At 38.4% G+C, this 13747-nt stretch overlaps 1 protein-coding gene across 1 annotated transcript in view; it reads left to right on the forward strand.

The window, feature by feature from the left end:
- Positions 1-5543, forward strand: part of ADAM23 (ADAM metallopeptidase domain 23) — a 144592-nt gene extending 139049 nt beyond the window's left edge. The window contains exon 26 of the mRNA XM_039844553.1: positions 2463-5543. Coding sequence (XP_039700487.1) covers positions 2463-2511 — 49 coding nt within the window. The 3' untranslated portion in view covers positions 2512-5543. The remainder of the gene's footprint in view (positions 1-2462) is intronic.
- The last annotated feature ends 8204 nt before the right edge of the window (positions 5544-13747 follow it).

Genomic DNA, 13747 nt, shown 5'->3' on the forward strand with positions numbered 1-13747 from the left:
CAAAATCCTAGTGAACAGAGAGTATTCAGATGAAACAGTTGTGGAAGGAAGATAGCAAGTACCTACACTGATAGCTGTGCTTTCATATTAAAATTGAACAAAAAGACTTTTTTTTTTTTTCACATAGAAAATTCAGGACAAGCAGTGGAACATACAGCAGCTCATAGTGGTTTTACAATTGATAGATGCGTGGGGAGCCCTCACAACCAGTCTGCCACAAAGAGTGTCCCTCTTTGTCTTCATCGGGATTCCACTTAGTGGAGGAAATATGGTCCTGGAGTCCTCGTCAGTATTCAGAGCCCATTTTCCTGTAGAAATACATGGTTCTCCAGGGTGGTTGGCCTTCTGGTCTGGCCTAGGAACCCAGCCACCCAATATAACATCATTTCTATAAAAATTGCAATCTAAGCTTCAAACACTGACTTTTAAAAAGAAAAAGAAGCTTTTGGACACTGGAGGTTGACTCTATGCCAGGCTGAAATGGAATTTCTTATCTCCATTCAAAAATGAACTGGATTGCAGTTATGACCTTGGACGTGGCTATTTACTTGATGTTCCCTAAATTTGAATAAAAGAATTTAGATATGGGAAATAAGAATCATTTACATGCATGGCGCTAGCTGGCTTGCTCTTTCCATTCATTTTAATTGAGGAGACATTAGTTTAACATTTCTCTTGATTTCCAGTAATACATAGATAAATAGGTTGGGGCCTGTCGTCCTTCAGGGTCATTTCACAAGGTCAAGCTGTCCCTGTTATTCCCCACCTGACTCAAGGAAAGTGTGGTTCCTTATGTGTCTACTTTCAAGAGCTGTGAGCATGGGTAGCAGAAGCAGATCCTGTGCTCCAAAGCAAACTCGGTGAGAGGTACATTATGAGAGATGTCCCTTTTCATCTCATCTATTTTCAGGGCAGCATCTGCAATGCCTGCTTTAAAGAATATTGACTCAAAAGAGGGTTTGAGGGAGATAGGGAAGAAAAGGAACTATCACTGTTGTAAATAGTGTTTGCTGTGTTGGATTACCTGCTAGCCCAATGAACCATGTGCTTAGGCCATAAATGGAGACGTTTTAATGAAAACTTTTTAAAAGAAGAGGGAGATTTTCTTTAAAATATTTTACATTTGGTATTTTAAAAGAGAAGCATCAAAGTGGTCATCTCGGGAAAAATAAGAACTTTGCAGGATGCCTTTATATATATTTTGAGCTTTGGTCTTTTTAAAATTACCTATGGGGGAGGAGGAATATATTCGAATCCTCTTGGAACTTAGGGCTGGAAGGGTATCCAGCTGGCCCTGAGTGAGTGGGCAGGGGAATGAGGGCTCCTGGGGACTCCTCAGTCTCCAGTTTTGCATGATGCCTCGGTGGCAGCAGCGTTGCACCCACCCAGTGTGCAGATTAAATGCATGAGCCCCCTTGCTTGATGCCCCACATGAAGCCAGACCATGGGGAGGTTGCAACCAACTTTTGTTGTTGCCTTGTACAAGTGTCTTGCTGGTTCTTTCTTTCCTCTTTTTAAACCTAGGAACCACTTTTTAGGAGACTGGACACTGTGTGCAAGGCATTTTAACTTGCTTCTTTCAACTAAGCTAATCTGCTGCATTTGCTTAACTAACCTGAGCCTGTGTCCATTCTCCTCTGAGTGTACTGTCTTCCTGTGCACTCCGGTTTTCAACTTTCTAGACATGAAAAATGCTAGTTCCATAGTGAGGTAAGAGCTCACACACCCAAGGCTGCAAGATAACTTGAGTAGAACAAGGCTTTTTTTTTTTTTTGCCATTTTGGCAAAGGCTGATCCACTGATGCAGAATTCTCAGGTCTTGGAAAGAAGCAGCTACAAGACCTTTGCAGGGGTCCCCAACACCTGAGCTGCAAACCAGTACCAGTCCATGGCCTGTTAGGAACCGGGCCACAACAGCGCAATGTGAGCAGCAGGCAAGCGAGCGAAGTTTCACCTGTATTTGCAGCCGCTCCCCAGCACTAGCATCTCTGCCTCAGCTCCACCTCAGATCATCAGGCATTAGATTCTCATAGGAGCACCGGTGCCTGGTGACAAAAAGGTTGGGGACCGCTGCTTAAAGTTTTTCTTAGTTCTAATAGCCCCCTAAATGAAAGAGCCCTCCCTATAAAAATCATCTAGTTACAATTGGCCATGCCAGTTACTTCTGAAACAAAAGACAAATTGGGCTAATGAGGCTTCCAACGATTTAAAATGAAAAACTTGAAGTTTCTTTACGTCTTCACAAATGGATGTACTCTAGTGGAGAGGTTACCAAGACATTCAAAAGTGTGAGCTATTCTGTGAATTTCAAGCTGTTTTGGAAAATCTGCCTCGTTGTGAGTTGATTACTTTGCTCTGGAACTAGCATTGTCATTGTCATCCCCCTTCTCTCATTATGATCTGATTAATATTGTGGATATTTCCCCCCTCTGCTTGCATCTTCTTTTGACGCGCTCTGGAAGAAATGTCAAGAAGAGGAGGTTCGATCCTACTCAACAAGGCCCCATCTGAATCAGCTGCACTGGATGAATGGTGCCTTGCACTGTTGGATTCTGGGTATGACATACTTGCAGCAACATTGCCAGAACTACTAAGTCTGTAAACAAGAACATTGGGTGGTAATGACAACAGAACTAAAGATGGAGTGACAGGGATGAGGTAAAAGAAAACTGTCCTTTTTGGAAATAATTTCAAAGAACTCCTCCCACCACCTGTCAATAAAAGGGAGCAAAAGACAATGTTATTAAAAGAACTATTTCAGAATCTTTTTTTTTTCTAACTGAAGGAAGAAGGAGCAACAACAACAAAAACTTAAGTGCAATAAAAGAACCATTAAAAAATAGCAAATGATTTTTTTTCCTTCCTCAGCCTGCTGGCACTTAATATCTTCTAAATGATTTGGCATGATTTTTTTTTTTTTCCTTTTCCTACCAATGACACACTCCAGTGGCATGAAGATCTAATTTTCGAAAGGGTAAAATCTGCATGGCATATATACAACAAGCAGCTAGCAAGCCAATCCCCAGCAAAACGAGCAGTTGACTTCCTAAGATGAAGAGGACAGATGAACACAAGGAAGCTGCCTGGCCCCCACCCCCTAATCTAGACCAGGCCCCTCAAGGAACTCCCGCTCTTGTTGATTCACTTTCGCATTGTCTTTTCTGCTGGAACAAGTATTCTTTGGAAATGGGAGCTGGAATTTGAGCAATGATGCTATTGTATAATTCTTTTATAAATGTAAATATGGAAATAAGAGATTTTGACACATCATTTTCACTTGTCTGTACTGAAATATTTTTCTTGTAAAGGTTCTCTGCAAATTTGAGTTTATTGTTTGCTCTTCATCTTTTTGGTTTCTTTTCTCTATTTCTCTGTCTCTGTTCTGTCTTGTAACATGTTGTACAATGATTGTTGGGCTTGTTTAAAAAAAGACATGGAGCCACAGATGCAGGGAGTTTGGGCACAAAACAAGTTCAATTTAAAAATGAAATGCTCGAACCCCCAGAAAACAAAAGGTTGGGAGGGGGAACAAAACAACAAAATAACCCATTTAAAAATGAAAATTATGTAAATGCGAGTGTACGTACTGATAAGTCTCTAAAATTTTTTTGATGTCATTATAAACATATGTATATAGTGTAAGAGAGTAGATACCCTCTCAAATTAATCACAGAAGTGCCAAGCTCATGATTTCGGTTTTTGGTTTTGAGGATTTTCTTTCCCTGTCTTTAATGTGAAAGGAGGATAAACTTAAAGCCTTAAATTTAAAAAATGATTTTTCAATGTTGAAAGCTTGGGAAAAAAATTAAAGCTTTCCATTTTATTCACATCTATTACTGTCAGTATTTCATTCATGCTTCATCTTCCTGCCTCCGAATATGTGTGGTAGAACCCCACTGTAAAACCAGTAACGAGGGCAGACACAGCGATCTCCTTCTTACGAGCACTGTTGTAATAGTCTTTAATTCTGTGTGTTGCGTTTTCAGCAAACCTTGTTTGGCCCACAGTGTGTTGCTGGTCTGTGGAATGTTGTGCTGGATTACGATGGGATTCTACTATATACAAACTCACCTTATTTTCCCTCCAGGCAGATTTGCAGATGTAATCTGGGTTCCCAAATCCCTCTGAGTTTACTTCGCTTTCATGGAGGTTTCTTCTTCCATAAATATGATCATGACCATTTTCTGTCGAGTGTTGATTATATATGTTAATAAAGAAATTGGGTCCCAGCTTTGTTTGGAATGTAAAAACTTGTACATGATCCCTTCAGTGGGTTTTCCTGAAGGCCCCCAAAGAGCCCGCACTTCTCTGAGGTCCTTTTTTTGGGAACAGGACATCACTTGTACTATTCACTTTATGACAACCAAATCAGTTTGCTAGATTTAGCTTTGAGTTTTTTCCTAGCAAGATTCATGACACTAGTCTCATAACTTTAGCTTTGACTTTGGAAAGAAAGGATCATGTCCTAAAGATGTACTGCTTAAAACAGTGGGGATTTCCCCGTCTATCCTTAATTATGGAAGTATCACAGTCATAGAGCAGAAACTTTAATTTCTACATGCTACAGTAGACCATAACCTAACATCTTACTCTTGTTGTTGCTTTTTGAGTACTAGGTGCTACACAGGTACACGGTCTCTCTAGAACTAGCCATATGTTTATATTGTAATAACTGGGCTCTTTATAAGGTGTTACCAACCTTACTGTGGCTTCATAAGACACAGGTTGTATACCTTATCTAGTGGTAATGGCTTTTTCAGCTTGGAGGAAACTCAGATTACTTAGCATCTCTTCCTGTCACTGCATTATTTGTCTCCCTATTGCTGGATCCTGCTCACTCGTGGATTCTAAGTCACTGCTGTGTACATCGTGTACATTTTATTGCTCTTCCAGAGGCACCACGATGACTTAATAGAAACAAAACCATGGTGGTTACAAAACAAGTTAAATCTTTATTAATTAACTTTTGAGCATTTCACAAACAACATTGTAAATGTGCGATGTTATGTTTTAAATCAGACCACAGTGGTCCCCAAATATTATGTACATATGGCAAATGTCAGTGTAACTTTTTGTTACACTGGCAATTTCATAGGTAACCAAACCTATGCTCCAATGTTAAATTATTTGTGTGTATGTGTAAAATACACAAGCTTTAAGCTATGTGTGTATGAACATGAAAGATAATGCAACCATACCAATCATAAACAATGGATTATAATTATTTTTGGTGGCATTAGATTATATGTAGTTTCAAACTCTTTGCTGTATTTTCTTTGGTACACATCATTCATTTGCTGATTTTTGTGATGTGAATACTCTTTTTTATTAATTTGAGCTTAAAGCACAAGTATATCACTTTAATGTTACCCAACAAGAGTTAGTGTTAAGTGATGGCAAGTTCCCATTTCATCCGCTATACTTTTGCTGCATTAATTAATGACACATGGATGAGATGTGTGCTTAACTTCATTGCTCATCTGAGATACTGCATGAACCCACTGAATTAGAGCTACTCCTATTAGGTAAATGAGCAGTACACATAGGTGCATGTTACAAAATGAATCACATATTGCAATGGAGTTTACCAAGTGGTATGTGTGTTTTCTGTTTTTTGTTTTTGTTTTTGTTTTTTACTATGCAAAGATGGAAAATGCACAAAGTTTTCAAAGACTAGTGTCTGAAGAACTTTACAAACAATACTTGAACCCTTTCTTTAAAGTCATCCCATCATATTTTATAGTCATCATTGATTTTCATTTTTAGATGCTTTGTAATTTTTTAAGTGCACAACCTGAAGTTTTGTTTGAAGTTAATAAATTCATTCAGGATCTTGTTAGCTGCCTACGAATGGAGATTCAGTACTCATTGTATGCATCTTTTAGTCAAGTGTGTATTAAAACTTTTGTTAACATAAATGTTGTAGCTTTATATTTTGATCATTTTTCATAAACCCTTTTTCTGTGACTTCTTGTATTGTTGAATAAATGGCCATGCGCCTGATATCATCAAGTTTTAGCACAGATCTCTCAATCAAAGGCTCCCTGAAAATTTAAGCAGTCAATGGAGCAAAATAAAATCTCTGATTAATGATAATGTATTCCTGATTAGGATTCAGTTTCATTGAATTTATTGGAAATGCTTTGCTTCTTATAAATTGGGGGGGAAAGCCACCTTAGAATCATACCATTACTGTTTTTTTGTTTGGTTTTCATTCATTAGTGTCTATTCTGAGTGTTAAGGGGGTGGCTAGTAATAACATCCACACTATTGACCTGGTACCAAATTTTACAATTAAGCTGTGAAGAAAATAGAAGTGTTTGTTACATGAATTGTGTTATCAAAAACATTTGAAACAAGGCATTTCCTCATACCTCACATGGAATTGGTCATCAAATGATAATCCTTCATGAATGTGGCTCCTCTCCATTCCTGCTGCCAGGCCTTGGTTTGGTATCAACAGCCACAGAGATCTCATATGTCTTCTGCACTAACACAGAGGGAGGCTAATCTGACCACGTCATTCCTTGAAAGTATGCTGGAGCTCTTCATTTTCTATAGGATAAAGTCCAAACTTAATAATGTAACTTAAACTTCTGTCTTTCACAACCTCAACCTTGTTTATTTTTTCTAGCTTTCATTGGCTCTTATCCTCTCATAATCACCCCACTTAAAGTTCTACTCAAAGAGCTACTTCTACTCAGATCTGAATAATCTTAAGTAAATGTTATGTCCACTCACCATAATTCATTTGTTTCTATGTCATTTCATGAAATAAATGTAGAAAGCACTTACATATAACATGAGCATTATACTTTAAGAAAGCATATTAGAATTATTTATGTTTGACTTTAGAAGAATTACCTGATTATTTGATAGGTTTTTCTTTAAGTCATTCTATTTTTGAGGTTGACATTGAAATGAGTTCTACTCCCTGCTCCCTGGGTAACTGACTGAGAAAGATGACCCAGAAACCAGAAACTCCCTACATAATAGAACGGCAGCCCTAGAATTAAACTTTAATGTGAATAATTAAGTAGATAATCCACATATTCAAGATGAGATTCCTAAGTAACTTTTGAAATTTAAAGTAGGCATGCTTTAGGTTAACGTGCAAGGGTTAGGGGCTGCTCCTCATTAATTTATTCATCCAACAAATATTTATTAAGCCTCCATGCCAGGAACTCCTGTTAAGGAACAAAAGAAAATTCTTGGCCTAAAGTTGCTCACAATTTGACAGAGAGATACATGTGATCAATGAAATTGTGAATGGGAGTAAAAAGAACTCATGTGGGCATGTGAGAGAGGGGTGCAGAAAGGCTTCCTGAAAGAAGTGAGTTCTGAACCATCTTGAAAGATGGCAGGAGCTTACTAATCTAATAAAGTGGGAAACATTCAAGGCATAGAAAGCAACATGTGCCAAGACCCAGGAAGAAGAGCTAGACTCTTGGGGTAAGTAATGCTAAGTGTCTGATCCATCTGGCCTATGTTTCCTTTCATCTCTCTCCCTCCTTTCTTTTTCCCTCCTACCTTTCACAAACACTTGATCTATAAAAATCCTATAGTAATGTGCAAGATCTCAAGGACACAACGATGAGCTCTCAGGCTTGTGAACAAGATGCAATATGTAAGTACAATGTGATAAGTACCCTAATAGGCATAAGTATTAAGTGCTTCAGAAGAAGAGAGAAGTGAAACACTATCTTTGCCCTTGAAATCAAAGAGGGTCTCACAAAGGAGGTAGCATTTGAGCAAAAGGCTTTGCAATTGAACCTAATCCCATGATCCCAGATTGTTAGGTTTAATTAGGGCTCATTTTGGCCGGAGAATGTTCGTTCATAGATGCCTTGGAAGAAGAACAACTTGTAATATTCAGTCTAATTTTCTAGTTCAGATATCTGGATTCCTTTTGCTTGTGTGAAGATTATTTTTATAAGATTCTCCATCAGAAGCTTATATTTTTAGATATTTTCCTACTGATGTACTCATCATAGATCATCAGTCTTAAGTGTTTGATGCTGTCCATAATAACAAAGAGTACTTTTTGACCTGAACTGCAAATCTCTAATATTTTCTTAACATAAAGATTCCTGGATAATTTCAGTCTGGAATGAAGTGATGGATTAGAACCATAAATGCCTTTACAGAATCATTTGTAAGTCCTTCAATTAATGACTTATCTGTCTTATGCCTTGGAGAGAAGGTTACCTGTCATTCCTCAGTCTTTTCAGAAACCTATCAAAGACACACAAAGACAGTGTCAACTGTGTGTGTGGATGAGGAGCCAGGTCTGGCTCCTTGACTAGAACAAGTTCTAGGCCATAAACCTGACTTCTGGAGAGAAAGGAAATGCCATGATCCCTCATTACCTGAAAATAGTTTTCCTGCTGTGACCTGCCTATGCTCCTTTGCCAGTTGATTGCCTGTACGCATATACTTGCCCTGGTGCGGCTGCAAAGACTGCACTTGTGACTCTACAGAGTCCACCTTTGTGAGAACATTTATCAGACTGTGATGATCATTGAAAGCAAAATAAGCTGAGTAAATTGATTGGTTCTACAAAAACAAGGCAAAATAAAGCAAAACAAAACAAAACACAATCTTCATCTTGAATGATCAGGAGTATGTCAAGAGTTCTTCAGATGTCTGGAGCTTTAAATAGCTTCTAGCCTTCAGGAGGTAAATGAGCTTGCAGCAGAGTTCCTTCCTACGTCAGGCCAGGTCTCAGGGTGAAGACAGAAAAAAGGTAACTTGGATTGTAAGTGACATCAGGGAGGTCTCAGTTCTGTAGCAACAGACACAGACTTGTAGCGTCATTGTAACTCCTGTAGAAATAGTAAAGACTGTATGCAGAAGGCTAAAACTTCTTTCCTACATAGGTGAAGTGGCTATAAAGCAAGGGTGACAAACCTTAATGTCTACAGAAGCTAATTACCAAGATGAGCAGAACAGCATAGTATAGAAGACGAGAAGGGTGAGGGAGACGGAGCTGAGCTGGAGAGCACACACTCTGTCTCTACTCAGCTCCAGCCAATAGTCACCATGTGGAAAATATTTCCACATGGCCTCTTCCATTTATTTTTCTAGAGAAGCCAGAAATCAAAATTTGTATACAAAATTTCCTACTTTTAAAATGGAAGCCCATTGGCCCCGGGTATGTAACTTCTGGATAAATTTATGAGACATTTTCACATGTGACCTACAAGAATCATCTGATAATTCCAGTTAGTACACAGACGTAGCCTTGTTCCCTGTCAGGGTGCCATGTGTCGAGTCATGCAGGCATTCGCATGAGCTGCCATTACAAAGTTGACACTGTCTTTGTGTGTGTGTGTGTGGATGAGGAGCAGACCCTGAAACCACAGAGTATCCATGACAGCCTAGAGGAAGGATGTCCTTTTGGTGGTGCTTTTTGTGCTAAGTTTATTCAGATGTGCTCAACTGACAAAGAACAAATCCTATGTTGGCATGTAGGCTTTGTCTCAATGCTCATTCCTCAATGCTCACTAAGGCAGCTTAGTGGCTGCCTGAATCCTAAGCCATGTCTACTAACATTTAGAGAGACTGCTATTGATTATGGATGTCTGCTACCTGGCAACCAGAAGTACCTGACTAGAGCTGCACAAATCTTAAGACAGTTTTTCACTCTTTACTCTCAAGGGCAATATTGGATATAGGGATAAATCAACCAATCCAGTTAATCCAGAGGTCTCTTTGTAGTTTTCTGGATCCAGGAAAATAAGGAAAGGATTCTTGAGCAAAGAAATTCAGAAACTTAAAAGTCTAGAAGCTTAAAAATCCAGCAGAAAAAAAACAACTTAATTACAATTTTGTGGGACGTTTAATTATGAAAATTTATGTTTATTGCAGAAATCTGGAAAACAAACAAAAACTCAAAGAAAATTAAAACTGTTATGATCTAATCACCAATATATAACCTTCATTAATATTTTGTTAATTTCTCAAACTTTTATTTTGTTTTCTCCCATCACCACAGAATCAACCCACAAAGGTAGGCAGCAACTGGGCCTCTCATTTCCATTCCTCTACGTGTGTGTGTGTGTGTGTGTGTGTGTGTGTGTGTGTGTGTGTGTGTGTGTGTGTCTGTATATATGTCCTATGTACCATTTTTTATGTTCTACTGGCTCCAGAAACAGAACGGTGAGATCATTAGGGCAAAGAAATACTTTCTAGCCTCTCGGCCTTGGCTTAGCCTATTTCTTCTGCTGGAAAGACTTCCTCTTGCTCTCAGAGCCCCAGTCAAATTTCCATGCACCCCCAAGTGTCACCTCAAATATTGCTTCCTTCACAAAGTTTTTCCTGATCCTACCACAGCTTTCTAGGTATATACAGAGAGTGTGGGAGCTCTAGTTAGCAGTGAAGCTGGGGAATCGTGAGGGTAGATGAGGATTCCTGGATGGCTTTGTGTGTACTACTCAGATCCACTTAGAAGAACAGAGGGATTATAAAACGTTTATTTGTCTGACGGGAATGCTGCTGGAAGATGGACATCAGCTGTTGACCCTTTTGAGGACTGCCTCTAGTGAAGAAAACGGCCCTCCTCGAAGCAGCCTACATCCAATGATGGATCAGTGTGGGGTTATCAAGGCCCAGCCCTCTCACCCCCATTGAGGACAGCTCCCCGGGCCAGACCTGCTCCAAAAGCTCTGCCTTTGTTGGGCCTTCATGAATCTCATCTCTGCCTCGGAGTCTGCTTCCCAGGAAACCCCATCTGGAACAATCACCAATAGCATGATTTTAGCAGAGCTGGAGTATATAAAGAGGAAAGGGAGGAAGTGGGGAATGACCTATAGTTCTGAGTAAAGTTGTAGATACCCTGAACTGTCATGCATGGACTTGATCCTTTAGGCAGTTGCAAGCAGTTTTCTGATGATCAGAGTAACAGAAGCTATCTGCTAGTAGTATACAAGATGGATTGTGGGTAAGAGAGGCAAATCAGTTAATGAAGAACTGAAACAGGGCTCTGGTGATGCACAGAGTGGAAGGGACAGATCATACAGGCAAAATCAACAGAACTGGGCAGTTGGTTGTGGAAAGCAAGGGAGAAGGAAGAGTAAAAGATAAAGGCCAGGTTTGATACCTAGTGGTTGGGATGACGGAGACAATCTGGAAGAGATCCTGATTTAGGAGACAAAGATGTATTCCATTTTGGATCTGCTGAATTTGAGGGGCTTCAAGGAAATCTCGGTGAAGATGTCCAGCAGGCTGTTAAAATGAGGATGTGAAACTCCTTAAAGAAATTGGGATGAAAACATTTACTTGAGAACCATCAATAGATGCAATGATTTAAGACATAAAATTAGAGGCAATTTCTCAAGGAAGCATCATAAAAAAATTGAGGGGCATGGGGGAGAGAAAGAGCTGAAGATATTAAGAGAAAATATGGGATGAATGCAACGAAAGGAGATTACTTCCATGCAATTGACAGTACCCGCTAAAAGATTACTGATGGTAGAACTGAATTCTGTTGGTCCCCAGAACAGAACTCAACGAGAAAGGGTAAATCTGATTTTCCTGCTGTAGCCATAATTCCAACTGATGTGGAATTGATAACAGCTCTCCTTAAAATGCAACATACAGCTTGGTTACTGAAAAACTCAATTACTTCACGCAGGTATTTGAAAAAATTTGGACGGAAACTAGGTTTTCTAAGCTTGGAACTTTTCATGATACTGAAATTACAAGAGATGAGTATGACACTCCTATACTTATTAGAAGCCAAATATTGATTTATCGGCAGAGTAGTTGTTTATTAATAACATCATAATAGCTCTTCACAGAAAAATATTATTCCTGGGCCATTGTGATATAAGTGCAGATGATTGGCATAAGGTTGAACACAAGAAAGTTGGTAATCGTTCTGGAGTCTTAAAATTACATTCCCAGTGCCATACAAAGAGGAGGCGAAATGCTTAAGACGTTTTATCGGGCATTTAATATTTTGAGAAATGTGAGTTGAACATAGAAATAAAAAGAACCAATCCAAGGAGAAAGTCATGGTTACAGCTAATTAAAATGACTGTATTGGAAAGTCGTTTTTCTCTCCTTTCTTGGTGATGTATTGCCCAGAGCCACATTTCATTAGCAATGGCTAAAAATGAAGAATAAATTTTTCTTTATTAAAGTTAAGACTCTGAGAGGGCCTTGTACTTAAATATTTATCTGAGACCAAACATTCATATGAATGGAGGAAATGTAGTTAAATCAGTCCATTTTTAATTTTTTCTCAGGATATATACTGAGTAGGTAGCTATTATTATGAAATAAAAAAGTTTGGCTTTTTACAAATGATTGAATTACAGATGAATGTCCCTTAAAGAAGTCCTTTGAGTATCAAAGTCTGTACAATTCTCAGTTAGAGAAAATAATTCATTTATCCACAAATCACATATCACTTATCTTAGTGGACCATTACAAATATTTTATAACACTGATCATCTCTCTATTTGGCTCAATTTCCTACAATAGTCTGACAGCAACATAGCTTTGCAATTAGTTTGGTTAGAAAGCTTTGTATATATTTACTTTTATTGTAGTGAAAGATAAATTTTCAATTCCTTTCACAAACTGTGATAGATATCTAAAACTCAACTCCTTGTACAAAAAGTGATTGACAGCTAAAAATAATGTTAATATTTTGCTTTTAAGTTAAGAGATTTTTTTTTTTCCAACATGGAAAAATTAAACCTTGGAAACATCCCTAACAGAATAATTCCAACCCCTCATAATACTCTTCCCCCGCTACATTTGATGAGGGCCTGAGAATACCTCCACTTTCCTATTCAATGTGAGAGAGGCTGTTCTGTAGGACAGGTCATGGGGAACCATTTTAGAGAAAGGGGAAATTCAGTGTCAGAAAGCTACTGGGATCATGGTTCTGGCCTGAGTATGGCTGAACTACCGTGGTTGAGAAATGAGTTGGGTCATATTTGTAAATATTACTTTGCAAAAATCATCAGAGGGATAGGGCTTGGGTTTATTAGCAGATGAGCTTGGCTTTAACTTTATTTTGTTTGCTGTTTTGATTTCCTCCCAGATTCTACAGTTTTATGTCTGAAACATTTATGACCGGGGAAGGTAAGGAAGCGGTTCAACAACCTCTTTACAACAAGCAGCTCAAAAGTGTTTCAAAAACTGCCAGGCATTTGATGAATGCTTAACACAAATGCATAGGTTGTTGCCTGACATTTTTCTGATCTTAAAACGGATCGGTGCAATTGTTGTGTAATAGATGTCCTGGACAATTCTCTCACTTATGCCTGTGACCTAGTGAGAAAGATGTGTTGAACTAGAAACTCAAGAAATTCATTTGAAAATAAAATTTCTTTTGCTGCTGAGGATGACAAACTATGTTGGATATCAAAGAAGTCTTGTTTAAGAGTAGAGGTGGTCAAATTTTTCATAGCAACTCTAGATCAGTTTACAAGTTGAAAAAAAAATCACACACTTATATATAGAAATTTATAAATTTCTCACTAAGATTTAATCAATGCCTTGGCCTGTGTCACAGCTTTGTCAGTCTAGAAGTCTTCTGCATGATTATTAATTCAAAACCATGTATGAATGGGTGTCCCGAAAAGTGTGTTAGGTATGAAACTTCATCTGAATGTGGGATTCCAAGACAGAATGGATACACATACATACATATATATATTTATAACATAATATATATTTGAATATGTAACATAGTCTTCTAAATCTGTGCTTATACAAATTACGTATAAAT

The sequence above is a fragment of the Pteropus medius genome, unplaced genomic scaffold, assembly GCF_902729225.1.
Source record: "Pteropus medius unplaced genomic scaffold, Ma_sr-lr_union100, whole genome shotgun sequence".
Lineage (NCBI taxonomy): Eukaryota > Metazoa > Chordata > Mammalia > Chiroptera > Pteropodidae > Pteropus > Pteropus medius.